Here is a 17728-nt window from a genome sequence, read left to right on the forward strand (position 1 = left end):
AGTTTTTTATGCTGTAGTTGTTTGTACTACCAAACCCTTAGCTATATGCTCAATGTTAATTTCATCGTGTTATCGAATATCTGATAAGAATATTCAGGTAGATTTGTTCAATACCATGTGCAATCGAATATTTTCAATGTTATTCTGACAGGAAATGGATCCGGAAGTTGCGAATTTACAATCTTGCAAGAAGATTTTGTTTTTACTGAATAAAAAGGAATTATTTCTTGATAAATTGTTGTCTTTAATTATAATCTTCCTTTATCATGTAAATTAGATGCCCTTTTATTCAAATAGTTCAAATTTACAAGTCTCATTAGACAGTCAGTACGTTGCAGTTTGGGAGAATTTGATAAAACTATAATTGCTCACAGAATCAGAAATATAATCTTAACTGAATGTAACTCCTTCTGAATAATTTATTGCAATATAAATATAAATCCCTTTTGACAAGAGAAATCTGACTTTTGTCAGAAATATTTTTTCACATGTGCAAAAGTAAAAACATTGCTATGGACGCCATATTGGATTTTTATACAGGAAGCCTCTAGAACCATGACCTAAAAATAAAGTCTTCAGAAAACGTTAACTTTATGCAATTATATTTTATCAATAATGATTATTTTCAAAAATTTAAACTTGATTATTTAAAGAAATAAAATTATAACAAATACGTTTTTAGTTTGGAGATTCTACAGAACATGTTTTGATCTATTTATAGCCAAATTAGTTTACCTGTGTGATAATGTAAAATATAAATTTGTTTTCAAAACATAAAAAAGACACAAACTAAGGATGGTAGATAATAATTCATATAAATATTTTAGGACATTTAATCTATTTTAATAGAAAAAGGATTTAAAAACTGCAAACAAATTTAATCATTAAATAATCAGCTGATATTTTTTTTACACAAACATCGTGTTGATGGAACTAAAATCACTTCACAAATCCAACAGTCCTTTCACACAGTTAGCAACTGTCAGGGTTATAAACATCTCAGGATACAAATCATATAGTAAACTAATTTATTTATAGAGGTTTTAAATTCATGGCTTTTGGCTGTCTCTACAAAGGTTTGACAGAGAAAAAAAAGATATACTGTTTTAAGATCTTTTAATATTTTCATGCAAATTCGGATAAAAAAAAAAGAAAAAAAAAGAATTTGCCTACCTACCTACCCACACCCAGTCATCATGGGTCGGGTTTGGGCAAACTGAAATATTTTTAATTGTGGCCCAATTCTGTGCCATTAAAGATTTCTTGCCATTGCGCAATACTATGCAATTGAAAATTTCTTGCTATGGCACAATACTGTGCAATTGAAGATTTCTTGATATTACGGAATACTGTGCAATTGAAAATTTCTTGCTATTGCACAATACTTAATATAATAATTTTGGACCCTGATTTGGACCAATTTGAAAACTGGGCCCATTATCAAAAATCTAAGTACATGTTTAGATTCAGCATATCAAAGAACCCAAAGAATTCAATTTTTGTTAAAATAAAGCCAAGTTTAATTTTGGACCCTTTGGACCTTAATGTAGACCAATTTGAAAACAGGACCAAAAATTAAGAATTTGAATACACAGTTAGATTAGGCATATCAAAGATCCCCAATAATTCATTTTTAATGAAATCAAACAAAGTTGAATTTTGGACCCTTTTGGCCCCTAATTCGTTGGGACCAAAACTCCCAAATCAATCCCAACCTTCCTTTTGTGGTCATAGACCTTATGTTAAAATTTCATAGATTTCTATTAATTTATACTAAATTTATGTGCAAAAACCAAGAAAAATGCTTATTTGGGACCTGTCTTTGGCCCCCTTATTCCTAAACTGTTGTGACTAAAACTCCAAATATCAATCCCAACCTTCCTTTTGTGGTCATAGACTTTATTTTTAAATTTCATAGATTTCTGTTTACTTATACTAAAGTTATTGTGCGAAAACCAAGAAAAATGCTTATTTGGGCCCTTTTTGGCCCCTAATTCCTAAACTGTTGGGACCAAAACACCCAAAATTAATCCCAACCTTCCTTTTATGGTCATAAACTTTGTGTTTAAATTTCATAAATTTCTATTTACTTTTATTAAAGTATGAGTGCGAAAACCAAATGTCTTCAGACAACGACGACGCCAACGTCATACCAACATACGACCAAAAAATTTCAATTTTTGCGGTCGTATAAAAATCCAATACATCCCTTTTTTTTGTATAATTGTCTAAATTGCAATCATACCACATCTTCTGTTTTTTATATCTACATAAAATATATATATATATATTATTTACAGATCTAACATTTTTGGGCTAAAGTTTAGACGAATTATATATACAGAATATATTGTCAGCCTAATTGTATCCCCATCTCTGCTGGTGATCCAATGGATAAATCTGTTGTAGAGTTGTCACTGGTTCAGATGTGCTTATGAATATAATTATTTCTGTGACTGTATCTTACATTAATTTGTAGGATCCTTTATAATAGATAATTCAGCTGATCTGTAACAATTCCATCTTCATGCCTTATATCTCATGTAATCAGGGTTTAAGCTAGGATTTTGGGGGCATTAGTCACGTTTGCACATTATTAAAATCAACCTTATTTTCTGTAAAAGCAAATTGGACCAAGAATGTGTATAACAAGCTACATCTTTTTCAGATTTTAAAGGACTATGGCATGATTGGCAGTTATTGTATGACTTGACTGGGTGGCCCTTATGATAAAAAGATTCTTTCATGGGATCCAGAAATTTAGTTCACAATTTCCCTACAGTTTGTTCAAGGGGACATTCCTGATCAACAAAAGTTTTTTAAACATATCTAAATTCTAAACATGTTTGTTCTTATGTTCTGCTTTACCACTGTCCCAGGTTAGTGGAGGGTTGGGACCCCGCCACATTATGTATGTATGTGCCTGTTCCAAGTCAGGATTCAGTGGTTGTTTTTTGTTTATGTGTTATATATTTGATTTTTGTGCATATTTTTATATAAATAAGGTGGTTAGTTTATTCATTTGAATTGTTTTACATTGACATTTCGGGTTCTGGGCCTTTTATAGCTGACTATGTATGCAGTATGGGCTTTGCTCATTGCTGAAGGCCGTACGGTAACCTATAGTTGTTAATTTCTGTGTCATTTTGGTCTCTTGTGGACAGTTGTCTCATTGGCAATGATACCACATCTTCTTTTTTATATGTAGTTGTAATTATTTCTAAAAGCAGGCAGTGACAGTCTATTGTTATGTATGCATTAGAATAAAATCTCAGATTTTTTTAACTGTCAGTCTTTGTCTTTATTTCAAAAGCAAGTTTAATTTAAACATTTTTGATTTTTGAAGCTATGTGATTGACTTTGTTACATTGTATAATATTTTATCAAATTTATGATGCATTGATATTTTTAACTTTTAATTTTCTTCATTACACAAAGACTGAGTTAGCAAAATTTTTGTTCTTCCCTCGATGGGATTCAAACTCATGCTACTGAGATATCGTTACACCAAATCGTGTTGCACAATCTCCCACGCGCTAAACCACTTGACCACCTAGGCTATTAAAAAAGAGCTTTCGATATATAAGCAAGTTTGGTTCAAATCCCATGTATTAACTACTTACCAGACAGATAGGTCTGACATGAATGCCTATTGAATGATATGATGAATCATACAACTTAGCTGTATGGAAAAGACTTGATAACCCAACCTAGAAAGAGATTAAAATGGTACTGTCAATTCAGAAATTATTGCATTGTTTTCATTGTTACGAAAATGTGACAGTGTTATGATGGCAAAAATTTAAACTCGCATTTTGAAAAATTTTATATGAACTATGTAGGATTTTTCTCAATAGTGCAAAAATTAAAAAAAATATGCAATAATAAACGCAATAGTTTCTGAATTAACAGTATTCTGAAATTGAAACTAGACATTAGTTGAAACTATTTTACTATATATTTAAACAAGTCTAAATTGAAAACTACTTTTAAACCTAAGACTGCGTTGGATAACCAGATACTCTGCTGGTCAAAGCTTTATACAACCGCAGAGGTCGAACCCTGAACAGTTGGGGCAAGTATGGACATAACATTTAAGCTTGATACAGCTCTGAATTTGGATTGTGATTAAATAGTTGACACAACATAGGTTTCTGACACAGAATGAATTTGGTCTAAGTACTTTAACTTAAAAACTTATAAATTTTAAATTGAACATTTACCTATTACAAGTACACACCCGTGATATCGCGGGTCCGTGACTGAATTAAAGTATATAACTATGCATAAGCCTTATTTTAGTAATTGGTATTGTCATCTGATAAAGTCATGTCGATTATAAGATACACAGTTTTCTCTGCTTTCAAATCTTTCTGTTTGAACCCGTCGACCTGGAACTTATCAATTATTGGAAATATTAATTATTTGGAAACAAAAGGTCCAGGCTATCCAGGAATGGGGTATTTTCTAATTAGAAATAATCTTAGAAAGTCTTGCTGATTGCTGAATAAAGCTACAATAGGGAACAATTTGACAATGATTGATATAGTAGTGTCAGCCCTTTGATTATGACCCGTGTATATAGCAAAATCCTAAATACACCGTTTGGTGGTGCGCCTGTCAATTGCGGAACGTACAGATAAGGTAATAGCTAACAGGTGAATATACTATTGGTATCGGTATGGGATTAGACCCGGAACTTGTTAATTATTGGCAATATTAATTATGTGGAAAACAAAAGGGTCTGGAGTAGTGTAATTTTTAATCTACACCATTGTCCAGTATATTAGTTATATATAGAGTTGAATTCTTTGATTTGTCGTTTTTACCCGATGACGGCTGACAAATTGGACCTCGTAATTTTAGTATTATAGATGGTCCAATATCCAAAATCTAAATACATGGTTAGATTCAGCATATCATAGAACCCCAAGAATTCAATTTTTGATGAAATCAAATAATGTTCAATTTTAGACCCTTTAGACCTCAATGTGGACCAATTTGATAACTGGGCCCAAATATTAAAAATCTAAATACATGGCTAGATTCAGCACATTGAAGAACCCCATATCTTCAATTTTTGTTGAAATCAAACAAAGTTTAATTTTTTACCCTAAATGGACCTTAATGTAGACCAATTTGAAAACAGACAATACTGTGCAATTGAATATTTCTTGCTATTGCGCAAAACTGTGCAATTGAAAATTTCTTGCTATTGCACAATATTGTGCAATTAGATATATCTTGCTATTGCCCAATACTGTGCAATTGAAAATTTCTTGCTATTGCACAATACTGTGCAATTGAAGATTTCTTGCTATTGCACAATACTGTGCAATTGAAGATTTCTTGCTATTGCGGAATACTGTGCAATTGAAAATTTCTTGCTATTGCACAATACTTAATATAATTTTGGACCCAGATTTGGACCAAATTGAAAACTGGGCCCATAATCAAAAATCTAAGTACATGTTTAGATTCAGCATATCAAAGAACCCCAAGAATTCATTTTTTGTTAAAATCAAGCTAAGTTTAATTTTGGACCCTTTGGACTTAAATGTAGACAAATTTAACCAGGTGCTCCGCAGGGCGCAGCTTTATACGACCGCAGAGGTCGAACCCTGAACAGTTGGGGCAAGTATGGACAAAACATTCAAGCGTGATACAGCTCTGAATTTTGATTGTGATTAAATTTTTGACATTACATGTTTTTTTTTTACACAAAACAAATGTCAAGATTTTACAAATCAATTAAAGATTTCTTCTTCAAACTTTTTTAATCTAAAATTAAATAGTTGACACAGCATAGGTTTCTGACACAGAATAAATGTGGTCTAATGAACTTAAAAGTTTTTTTTGCCTTTGAGCAATTCACTATGCTGTTGAATATTAATCCTCTCAAAAAAATGTTTGAAGAAATTTTCTTTTTATTTATGAAATCTGAAATGAGAAATTTAACCCCCCCCCTTTTTTTCACATCCCCGTTTCCCTTTTTCCAAAACTGATATCAATTCAAATTTCTGATGGAGTTTGCAACAATAACAACTCTTTTAAATACATCATAAAATATTAAAATGTAAAATAAAGTGCTTGTTATCACTGAATGGTAAAGATTGGTTGATAGTAAAAGTGAATATACATTGTTTATTGTATAAAACAATAAAAAAAACTTCATCAGCAACATTTTATATTGGCAAATTTCCAATGAAGTTATTTACATAAAGTTATTGGCAAATAAAAATAGAAAATGACATCATAGTCATGTCTGGCAAATGTCCAACATACATTATCTAAAAACATTTTAGATAAGATAAGGAAAAAAAGCTTCATCAGCAACATTTTATATTGGCAAATTTCCAATGAAGTTATTTACATAAAATTATTGGCAAATAGAAATAGAAAATGACATCATAGTCATGTCTGGCAAATTTCCAACATATATTAGGCCACACCAATTTGATTCCTTGTTCGACGGACCCGCCCGCACCTATTTTTTTCAAAACAGAATTTTTTTATTTTTTTTATATTCCCGCTTCCCGCATCCGGAAATGTAATCATGTCCATTTCCCGCACCGTTTTTTTTTTTGTAAACATTATAAAAAGATATCAACATTTGTTTTTAAAATCACAGTCTAACCTGTATATAACGATTTTAAACATAAAAGCACCCCAGCACACTTTGTAAATATCTGTGAGAATATTTGTTTCAGCATGAAACCTACTTATCCAAAGCGGAAGTGCTCCGATCAAGGATTTGTAAATCTATATCAGCGGAAATACCGGATTAAAGAACAAAAAATTGGTTACTTTCCCCCTTACTTATATTCCCTATCAAAACATGTCGTTGTTAGAATAAAGTACAAAGAACTTCTGAAGGTTTGCCTTCAACTGCAATTATATTGTATGCTGGCGAAACAAAACTATCCATAGCCTCTGCATGTTTATGCACCTGTCCTGATTGATTGAGGGGCCTGTCGTTCAGCAGTTATCTTTTGGTAATGTTGTTCATTGGTATAATTTTTCCCATTTGGATGTACATGATATATAAATTAGATCGTTGGTTTTCCTGTTCGAATTGTGTACAGTACGCTAATAATTTTGGGTCCTTTATAGCTTGCTGTTTGGTCTGTATCAAAGCCCTGTGTAAAAGGCCGTACTTTGACCTGTGTTTGTTATTTATATCAGGTTGAGAACAACCCTCCCTCAGACAACATGGACAAGGGGTCATTTTACTGATGTAGAAAAGAAAATAGAAATACCAAGGATTTGTATAGTTCTTCTATACAAAACCTTTGAAAACATAGAATTTTGTACCCAAAAAGAGGAGAGTTACATCATATTTTAAACAACTTTTTCTAAAAGAGTGGTCCACTTATTTTGAATAATATTAAACTGTTAAAGTAAATGTGTTAACATGGTTAAAGTCCAGGAATATTACAAAATTCTTGGACATGTTTTGACCATTTAATACCAGATAGATATATAGTTCTTTGAGAAAATATGAGCTCTTTTGTACAAACAAATATATTATAACTTATATTGATCCCTCATAAAACATGTAAAAGGGATATTTATAACATTAAGGGGTTCTCCCCAAACTGATTATGACTTGGATGGAGAATTGTCTCATTGTCAGTCACACATACATGTCATACATAGACCAGATTTAATTATTTCTTGGTGAACAGGGAAAAAATACTTCAGAAATTAAAGAAATGTCAAAGTACAAGTGATAAATCAAGCTTTAATATTGTCAAAACCTACTATTTTATGTTTACAAAAAAAAATTATAATCGCTCGCCTCTACTTTTCAAGCTTCGCCTCAAAAATTTGCAAATTAAATATTTTTTTATTTAAATTTTCAAATCGCTCGCTCGCCCCAAATTTTGAAGTCCAAAAATCCGTAGAACAAGAAATTAAATTGGTGTGGCCTTATCAACTACTATTCTATACAAAGAAAGATAACTCCAATTGAAAATTAATTGCTATTGCACAATATTGTGCAATTAGATATTTCTTGCTATTGTGCAATACTGTGCAATTGAAAATTTCTTGCTATTGCACAATACTTGATATGGAATCCTGATTTGGACCAACTTGAAAACTGGGCCCATAATCAAAAATCAAAGTACTTATTTAGATAAAGCATATCAAATAAGCCCAAGAATTTAATTTTTGTTAAAATCAAACTTAGTTTAATTTTGGACCCTTTGGACCTTAATGTAGACCAATTTGAAAACTGGACCAAAAATTAAGAATCTACATACACAGTAAGATTTGGCATATCAAAACACCCATTTATTCAATTTTTGATGAAATCAAACAAAGTTTAATTTTGGACCCCCATTTGGACCAACTTGAAAACTAGGCCAATAATTAAAAATCTAAGTACATTTTTAAATTCAGCATATCAAAGAACCCCAAGGATTCAATTTTTGTTAAAATCAAACTAAGTTTAATTTTGGACCCTTTGGACCTTAATGTAGACCAATTTGAAAACGGGACCAAAAATTAAGAATCTACATACATAGTTAGATTTGGCATATCAAAGAACCCCAATTATTCAATTTTTGATGAAATCACACAAAGTTCAATTTTGGACCCTTTGGGCCCCTTATTCCTAAACTGTTGGAACCAAAACTCCCAAAATCAATCCCAACCTTCCTTTTGTGGTCATAAACCTTGTGTCAAAATTTCATAGATTTCTATTAACTTAAACTAAAGTTACAGTGCGAAAACCAAGAAAATGCTTATTTGGGCCCTTTTTGGCCCCTAATTCCTTAACTGTTGGGACCAAAACTCCCAAAATCAATCCCTACCTTCCTTTTGTGGTCATAAACCTTGTGTTAAAATTTCATTGATTTCTATTCACTTTTACTAAAGTTAGAGTGCGAAAACTAAAAGTATTGGGACAACGACGACGACGCAGACGACGACGACGACGATGCCAACGTGATAGCAATATATGACCAAAAAATTAAAATTTTTGCGGTCGTATAAAAACACGACCAAAAATTAAGAATCTGAATACACGGTTAGATTTGGCATATCAAAGAACCCCAATAATACATTTTTTGATGAAATCATACAAAGTTTACTTTTGGCCCCTTATTCGGTGGGATTATTATTTACTTTTACTAAAGCTAGAGTGCTTCGGACGACAACGAAGATGACGACAATGTGATACCAATATACGACCAATGCGGTCGTATAAAAACTGCAATTTTTATACGTGTGCATGTAAAACAAATTTCGTTGTAGAAGGGTCTAAATACAGCACAAACAACATTTTCCAAAAGACCAAAAAAGTGAAAAAGTTTATTTTAACAAAATGCATTTGACTAACAGGTCAAACAACTGATGTTCTTAAATCCTGCTGACTGCCATTGACAATTGACAAATAAATTGATCACTAGATGTAACAAAATGGATCTTAATTTTATACTAAACAGAAAAGCAATAAACTTGCAGCAAAGATGTTATTCCACAAACATGAGGTGCAAAAAATTTAATTTTTTGTTCGTACACCAGAATAAATGTCTCTTCAGTGATGTTTAGGGATCGAAACGGTATTTGGAAGGCCATATAATTTATCTCAATTTAGGATAGACTCTTGAATTTAAAGAGTCAAAGTAGGATGAATGGATCATATAAACTGGAGGGAAAATATGATAAAAGCCCAAATGAATAAAGGGCTGCGCTTTAGCGCATGATACGCCCGTTGCTCTTTTAACTTGTCTTTTATGCTTTAAATGAATTTATATGATCAACTAGAAATATATATACAAATCAAAAGAGATGTTACATTAATATATTCACCAAAGTTTCATAAAATCCCCCTTTTTTAGGTATAAAAATTCATTACTGAAGAAAACGTAAAATCTAAAATTTATAAAAATGAAAAGGGAGCTTATGTCAATAGATATAAACAATTTATCAAAGTTGCATGAAATTTTGTGAAAGTGTTAGTTATTGTCCCAAAATTCGAAAATCCCCCCTTTTTTAAGCATAAAAATTCATAACACGGAAATGTAAAATCTGAAATTTATAAAAATTGAAAGGGAGCTTACATCAATAGATATAAACAATTCACCAAAGTTTCATGGACATTGGTGAAAGCCTTTTTGAGTTATTGTCCGAAGTGTTGAAAATCCCCCTTTTTTTATGAATAAAGCCCCATAAATCCAAAACTTAAAATCTGAAATTTATAAAAATTGAAAGGGAGCTTACATCAATAGATATAAACAATTCACCAAAGTTTCATGGACATTGGTGAAAGCCTTTTTGAGTTATTGTCCGAAGTGTTGAAAATCCCCCTTTTTTTATGAATAAAGCCCCATAAATCCAAAACTTAAAATCTGAAATTTATAAAAATTGAAAGGGAGCTTAGATCAATAGATATAAACAATTCACCAAAGTTTCATGGACATTGGTGAAAGCCTTTTTGAGTTATTGTCCGAAGTGTTGAAAATCCCCCCTTTTTTATGAATAAAGCCCCATAAATCCAAAACTTAAAATCTGAAATTAAAAAAAAACGAAAGGGAGCTTACGTCAATAGATATAAACAATTCACTTAAGTTTCATGGAAATTGGTGAAAGTATTTTTGAGTTATTGTCCGAAGTGTGGACGACGGACGGACGGACGGACAGACGGACGGACGGACAACGGTATACCATAATACGCCCCGTCTAAAAGACGACGGGCGTATAAAAAATATAAACAAGTCTAAATTGAAAACTACTTTCAAACCTATGATTGCGGAGGATAAAAACTGCAATTTTTATACATATGCATGTAAAACAAATTTCGTTGTAGAAGGGTCTAAATACAGCAAAAACAACATTTTCCAAAAGATCAAAAAAGTGGAAAAGTATATTTTAACAAAACACATTTGACTAACAGGTCGAACAACTGATGTTCTTAAACCCTGGTGACTGCTATTGGCGATTGCCAAATAAATTGATCATAAGATGTAACAAAATGGATCTTAATATAAATTTTATACTAAACAGAACCAGATGCTCCGCAGGGTGCAGCTTTATACAACCATAGAGGTTGAACCCTGAACGGTTGTGGCAAGTATGGACACAACATTCAAGCTGGATTCAGCTCTAAATTTGGATTGTGATTAAATAGTTGACACAGCATAGGTTTCTGACACAGAATGAATGTGGTCTAATGAACTTAAAATATTTTGTTTGCCTTTGAGCAATTCACTATGCTGTTGAATATTAATCCACTCAAAAAAATGTTTTTGAAGAAATTTTCATTGATTTCTATTCACTTTTACTAAAGTTAGAGTGCGAAAACTAAAAGTATTCGGACAACGACGACGACGCAGACGACGACGACGATGCCAACATGATAGCAATATACGACCAAAAAATTAAAATTTTTGCGGTCGTATAAAAACACGACCAAAAATTAAAAATCTGAATACACGGTTAGATTTGGCATATCAAACAACCACAATAATATTCCAAAAGATCAAAAAAGTGGAAAAGTATATTTTAACAAAACACATTTGACTAACAGGTCGAACAACTGATGTTCTTAAACCCTGGTGACTGCTATTGGCGATTGCCAAATAAATTGATCACAAGATGTAACAAAATGGATCTTAATATGAATTTTATACTAAACAGAACCAGATGCTCCGCAGGGTGCAGCTTTATACAACCATAGAGGTTGAACCCTGAACGGTTGTGGCAAGTATGGATACAACATTCAAGCTGGATTCAGCTCTAAATTTGGATTGTGATTAAATAGTTGACACAGCATAGGTTTCTGACACAGAATGAATGTGGTCTAATGAACTTAAAATATTTTGTTTGCCTTTGAGCAATTCACTATGCTGTTGAATATTAATCCACTCAAAAAAATGTTTTTGAAGAAATTTTCTTTTTATTTATGAACTCTGAAATGAGAAAAATTTAAAGCCCCCCCCCCCCCCCCCCTTCGCATTTTTTTTCACATCCCCTTTTCCCTTTTTCCAAAACTGATCTCAATTCAAATTTTCTAATGGAGTTTGCAACAATAACTACTCTTTAAATACATCATAAAATATTAAAATGTAACAAAAGGTGCTTGTTATCACTGAATGGTAAAGATTGTTTTAATTTATCAGTTGGTAGTAAAAGTGAATATACATTGTTTATTATATAAAACAATGATCTAAGTTGATTCAACTACTATTCTGGACAAAGAAAGATAACTCCAATCAATTGAACATTTCTTGCTATTGCACAATATTGTGCAATTAGATATTTCTTGCTATTGTGCAATACTGTGCAATTAAAAATATTTGCTATTGCACAATACTGTGCAATTGAAGATTTCTTATTATTGCTGAATACTGTGCAATTGAAAATTTCTTGCTAGTATTGCACAATACTTAATATAATAATTTTGGATCCTGATTTGAACCAACTTGAAAACTGGGCCAATAATAAAAAATCTAAGTACATTTTTAAATTCAGCATATCAAAGAACCCCAAGGATTCAATTTTTGTTAAAATCAAACTAAGTTTAATTTTGGACCCTTTGGACCTTAATGTAGATCAATTTGAAAAAGGGACCAAAAATTAAGAATCTACATACATAGTTAGATTCGGCATATCAAAGAACCCCAATTATTCAATTTTTGATGAAATCAAACAAAGTTTAATTTTGGACCCTGATTTCGACCAACTTGAAAACTGGGCCAATAATAAACCAGGTGCTCCGCAGGGCGCAGCTTTATACGACCGCAGAGGTTGAACCCTGAACAGTTGGGGCAAGTATGGACAAAACATTCAAGCGTGATACAGCTCTGAATTTGGATTGTGATCAAATTTTTGACATTACATGTTTTTTTTTACACAAAACAAATGTCAAGATTTTACAAATCAATTAAAGATTTCTTCTTCAAACTTTTTAAATCTAAAATTAAATAGTTGACACAGCATAGGTTTCTGACACAGAATGAATGTGGTCTAATGAACTTAAAATATTTTTTTTGCCTTTGAGCAATTCACTATGCTGTTGAATATTAATCCTCTCAAAAAAATGTTTGAAGAAATTTTCTTTTTATTTATGAAATCTGAAATGAGAAAAATTTAAACCCCCCCCTTTTTTTCACATCCCCGTTTCCCTTTTTCCAAAACTGATATCAATTCAAATTTCTAATGGAGTTTGCAACAATAACTACTCGTTTAAATACATCATAAAATATTAAAATGTAAAATAAAGTGCTTGTTATCACTGAATGGTAAAGATTGGTTGGTAGTAAAAGTGAATATACATTGTTTATTGTATAAAACAATAAAAAAAACTTCATCAGCAACATTTTATATTGGCAAATTTCCAATGAAGTTATTTACATAAAGTTATTGGCAAATAAAAATAGAAAATGACATCATAGTCATGTCTGGCAAATGTCAAACATACATTATCTAAAAACATTTTAGATAAGATAAGGAAAAAAAGCTTCATCAGCAACATTTTATATTGGCAAATTTCCAATGAAGTTATTTACATAAAGTTATTGGCAAATAAAAATAGAAAATGACATCATAGTCATGTCTGGCAAATTTCCAACATATATTATCAGCTTCTATTCTATACAAAGAAAGATAACTCCAATTGAAAATTAATTGCTATTGCACAATATTGTGCAATTAGATATTTCTTGCTATTGTGCAATACTGTGCAATTGAAAATTTCTTGCTATTGCACAATACTTGATATGGAATCCTGATTTGGACCAACTTGAAAACTGGGCCCATAATCAAAAAGCAAAGTACATATTTAGATAAAGCATATCAAATAAGCCCAAGAATTTAATTTTTGTTAAAATCAAACTTAGTTTAATTTTGGACCCTTTGGACCTTAATGTAGACCATTTGAAAACTGGACCAAAAATTAAGAATCTACATACACAGTTAGATTTGGCATATCAAAGAACCCATTTATTCAATTTTTGATGAACAAAGTTTAATTTTGGACCCCCATTTGGACCAACTTGAAAACTAGGCCAATAATTAAAAATCTAAGTACATTTCTAAATTCAGCATATCAAACAACCCCCAGGATTCAATTTTTGTTAAAATCAAACTAAGTTTAATTTTGGACCCTTTGGACCTTAATGTAGACCAATTTGAAAACGGGACCAAAAATTAAGAATCTGCATACACAGTTAGATTCGGCATACCAAAGAACCCCAATTATTCAATTTTTGATGAAATCAAACAAAGTTTAATTTGGACCCTTTGGGCCCTTTATTCCTTAACTGTTGGGACCAAAACTCCCAAAATCAATACCAACCTTCCTTTTATGGTCATAAACCTTGTGTTTTGATTTCATAGATTTCTATTTACTTAAACTAAAGTTATTGTGCGAAAACCAAGAATAATGCTTATTTGGGCCCTTTTTTTGCCCCTAATTCCTAAACTGTTGGAACCAAAACTCCCAAAATCAATCCCAACCTTTCTTTTGTGGTCATAAACCTTGTGTCAAAATTTCATAGATTTCTATTAACTTAAACTAAAGTTATAGTGCGAAAACCAAGAAAATGCTTATTTGGGCCCTTTTTGGCCCCTAATTCCTAAAATGTTGGGACCAAAACTCCCAAAATCAATACCAACCTTCCTTTTGTGGTCATAAACCTTGTGTTAAAATTTCATAGATTTCCATTCACTTTTACTAAAGTTAGAGTGCGAAAACTAAAAGTATTCGGACGCCGGACGACGACGACGACGACGACGACGCCGATGCCGACGCCAACGTGATAGCAATATACAACGAAAAATTTTTCAAATTTTGCGGTCGTATAAAAATCTAAGTACATTTTTAGATTCAGCATATCAAAGAACCCCAAGGATTCAATTTTAGTTAAAATCAAACTAAGTTTAATTTTGGACCCTTTGGACCTTAATTTAGACCAATTTGAAAACAGGACCAACAAGAATGTGTCCTCAGTACACGAATGCCCCACTCGCACTATCATTTCCCATGTTCAGTGGACCGTGAAATTGGGGTAAAAACTCTAATTTGGCATTAAAATTAGAAAGATCATATCATAGGGAACATGTGTACTAAGTTTGAAGTTGATTGGACTTCAACAATCAAAATCTACCTTGACCAAAAACTTTAACCTGGAGCGGGACAGACGGACGAACGGACAGACGGACAGACGGACAGACGAACGGACGGACGAACGGACAGACAAACGGACGCACAGACCAGAAAACATAATGCCCCTCTACTATCCCATCCCTAGATTTTCCATGCAGTTCAACTTTTTTCATGAAAAAATGATGGAAAATGATGGAAATTTCGTTTTTTTCCATGGATTTCCATGGAATTTCATGGAAAAACATTCCATCACTGATGGAAAACTTATATGTGTTACTTATTCCATCATTTTCCATGATAAGATGGAAAACTTTCCATGGAATTCCATGGAAAAAATACTTTTTTGATGGAAAATGGGATGGAAAGTAGACTAATAAAACTTTGTAGATGGAAAGTGGACTTAGAATATTTTAGAGATGGAAAAGAGGATGGAATCTTGACTTAGAATATGTTTAACATGGAAAAATTATAGAATCTTAACTTAGAATATTTTTGAGATGGAAAGTCATGGAAAAAATGTACACACAAATTACATACATTAATTCTTTATTATCAATTAGACATGTGAGCCAGTGAAAGAAATGCCATATGTTTTTCATTAGTCTTTGTGTAGAAGACAGGAAGTGATATGACCATACAGTTTGAGGCCAAATGTAGGGTAGCACATTGATTTATACATTTTTATGCAATTATTATTACTTAAAAACATAAAAATGGTAAATAAACAATGAATGGATAATCTTTTATTAAAATATATATAAAATATTCACGATATAGGTAAATAACAGTATTCAATTGGGGCTCTTTTAAAAGAAATCAGATAACTCCTCATACAACCCCCAACACATTGAAAATTTGAACTTGCAATGGATATGCAGGCAACAAACAAAGATGTCTTCTCTCCTGAACAAAATGCAAAATTTATATTGGACGTAGATTAAATAGTTCCAAATAGTTCTTGACATCGAATAGTGCAGACTTATTCTCTGATGACTTGCATTGACTGTTAGATTTAGGAGCATATCTTTTGGTAAGTACACTGAATTATATTCTACCATTTTGAATGTGTGCAAGTCCTAAAGACTAAAGTTGTTAACCATTATTGTGTTAAGGACATTATTTAAAGAAAATCTCTTTATTAATAAAAGTAAAGTTTTTAGGTATCATGAGGAAGAAATGAAACTCCAAATAAAATGGTTAATGCTGTTCTACAAGATGGATCTACTGAAGCCTGGTGTTGACAAAAGTGACATTTGTAACCTTAATTTCTTGTTATAAAGGCAGTGCAAACATATACCAATTTTGAAAGTGTTTGCTTGTTTATTGTATTTATTATAATACATCAAAAATTTGAATTAAAGGTTAAAATGATGGTTGAGTTTTATTGCTTATTACTGACCAGTGCAAGACTCAAAAAGACCTTACCCAACCAAAAAAAGCATGGTACCTAGTTTTTATACCTTTATTATTACAGATACGGTTAAACAGGGTATATTGCCAAAAGGTTAATTTGAGCAATCCATTTTAAATGGAAATGATGGAAATATTTCCATGGAATTCCATGAAAAAAGAAACTCTATGGAATATATTTCCATAGAATTCCATGGAAAAAACATCATGGAAAATATTTCCATGGAATTCCATGGAAAATGATTCAGATGGAAATATTATTATTTCCTTTATTTCTCTTTTTATTTTCCATGGATTTCCATGGAAAACAGGTTCCAATACTCCATGGAATTCCATGGAAAATATTCCATGGAATTCCATGAAGTTTTCCATGATAGATGACGGAAAATCTAGGGATGGGATAGTAGGTGGGGCATAAAAATTAAGAATCTACTTACACAGTTAGATTCGGTATATGAAAGAACCCCAATTATTCAATTTTTGATGAAATCAAACAAAGTTCAATTTCTATTTAGAATAAAATTCAAAACAGTGTGACTGTGGCCATTGATTGACACATTAAATTCATCCATTGACTGGGACAATTTAGGTGAACGTTTGTATGTAATGACCACTGCTCACTATGTACTTTTTAAAGACACTTAAACTATGGTGTCACCAAAGGTTTTCAACACCTTAATAAAGTAATTCGAAAAATTAATCAGAAATAACACGATGTTTTGATTTATATCAATTATATAAATCAAAACATAAAGGTTATTCCTGATTATTTTTTCGAATTATTTTATAATTAAAGCGTTAATAAACCTTTGGTAACCTCACAGTTTAAATGTCTATCGTAGGTACGTCGTGAACAGTGGTCGTTACAGACAAACGTTCACGTAAATTTTTCCAGTCAATGGATGAATTTAATGTGTCAAGCAATGGCCACAGCCACACTGTTTTGAATTTCATTCTACTTATACTAAAGTTATGGTGCGAAAACCAAGAATAATGCTTACTTTGGCCCCTTTTTGGCCCTTAATTCCTAAATTGTTCAGACCTCAACACCCAAATTCAATCCCAACCTTCCTTTTGTGGTCATAAACCTTGTGTCAAAATTTCATAGATTTCTATTTTCTTAAACTAAAGTTATAGTGCAAAAACCAAGAAAATGCTTATTTGAGCCCTTTTTGGCCCCTAATTCCTAAAATGTTGGGACCA

General features: G+C 31.8%; 1 protein-coding gene across 1 annotated transcript in view; it reads right to left on the bottom strand.

Annotated features, from left to right (window-relative positions):
* Positions 1-17728, bottom strand: part of LOC139525463 (GPI transamidase component PIG-T-like) — a 128266-nt gene that overhangs the window by 51692 nt on the left and 58846 nt on the right. The window contains exon 4 of the mRNA XM_071320815.1: positions 3624-3710. Coding sequence (XP_071176916.1) covers positions 3624-3710 — 87 coding nt within the window. The remainder of the gene's footprint in view (positions 1-3623; positions 3711-17728) is intronic.

The sequence above is a fragment of the Mytilus edulis genome, chromosome 5 (genome assembly GCF_963676685.1).
Source record: "Mytilus edulis chromosome 5, xbMytEdul2.2, whole genome shotgun sequence".
Lineage (NCBI taxonomy): Eukaryota > Metazoa > Mollusca > Bivalvia > Mytilida > Mytilidae > Mytilus > Mytilus edulis.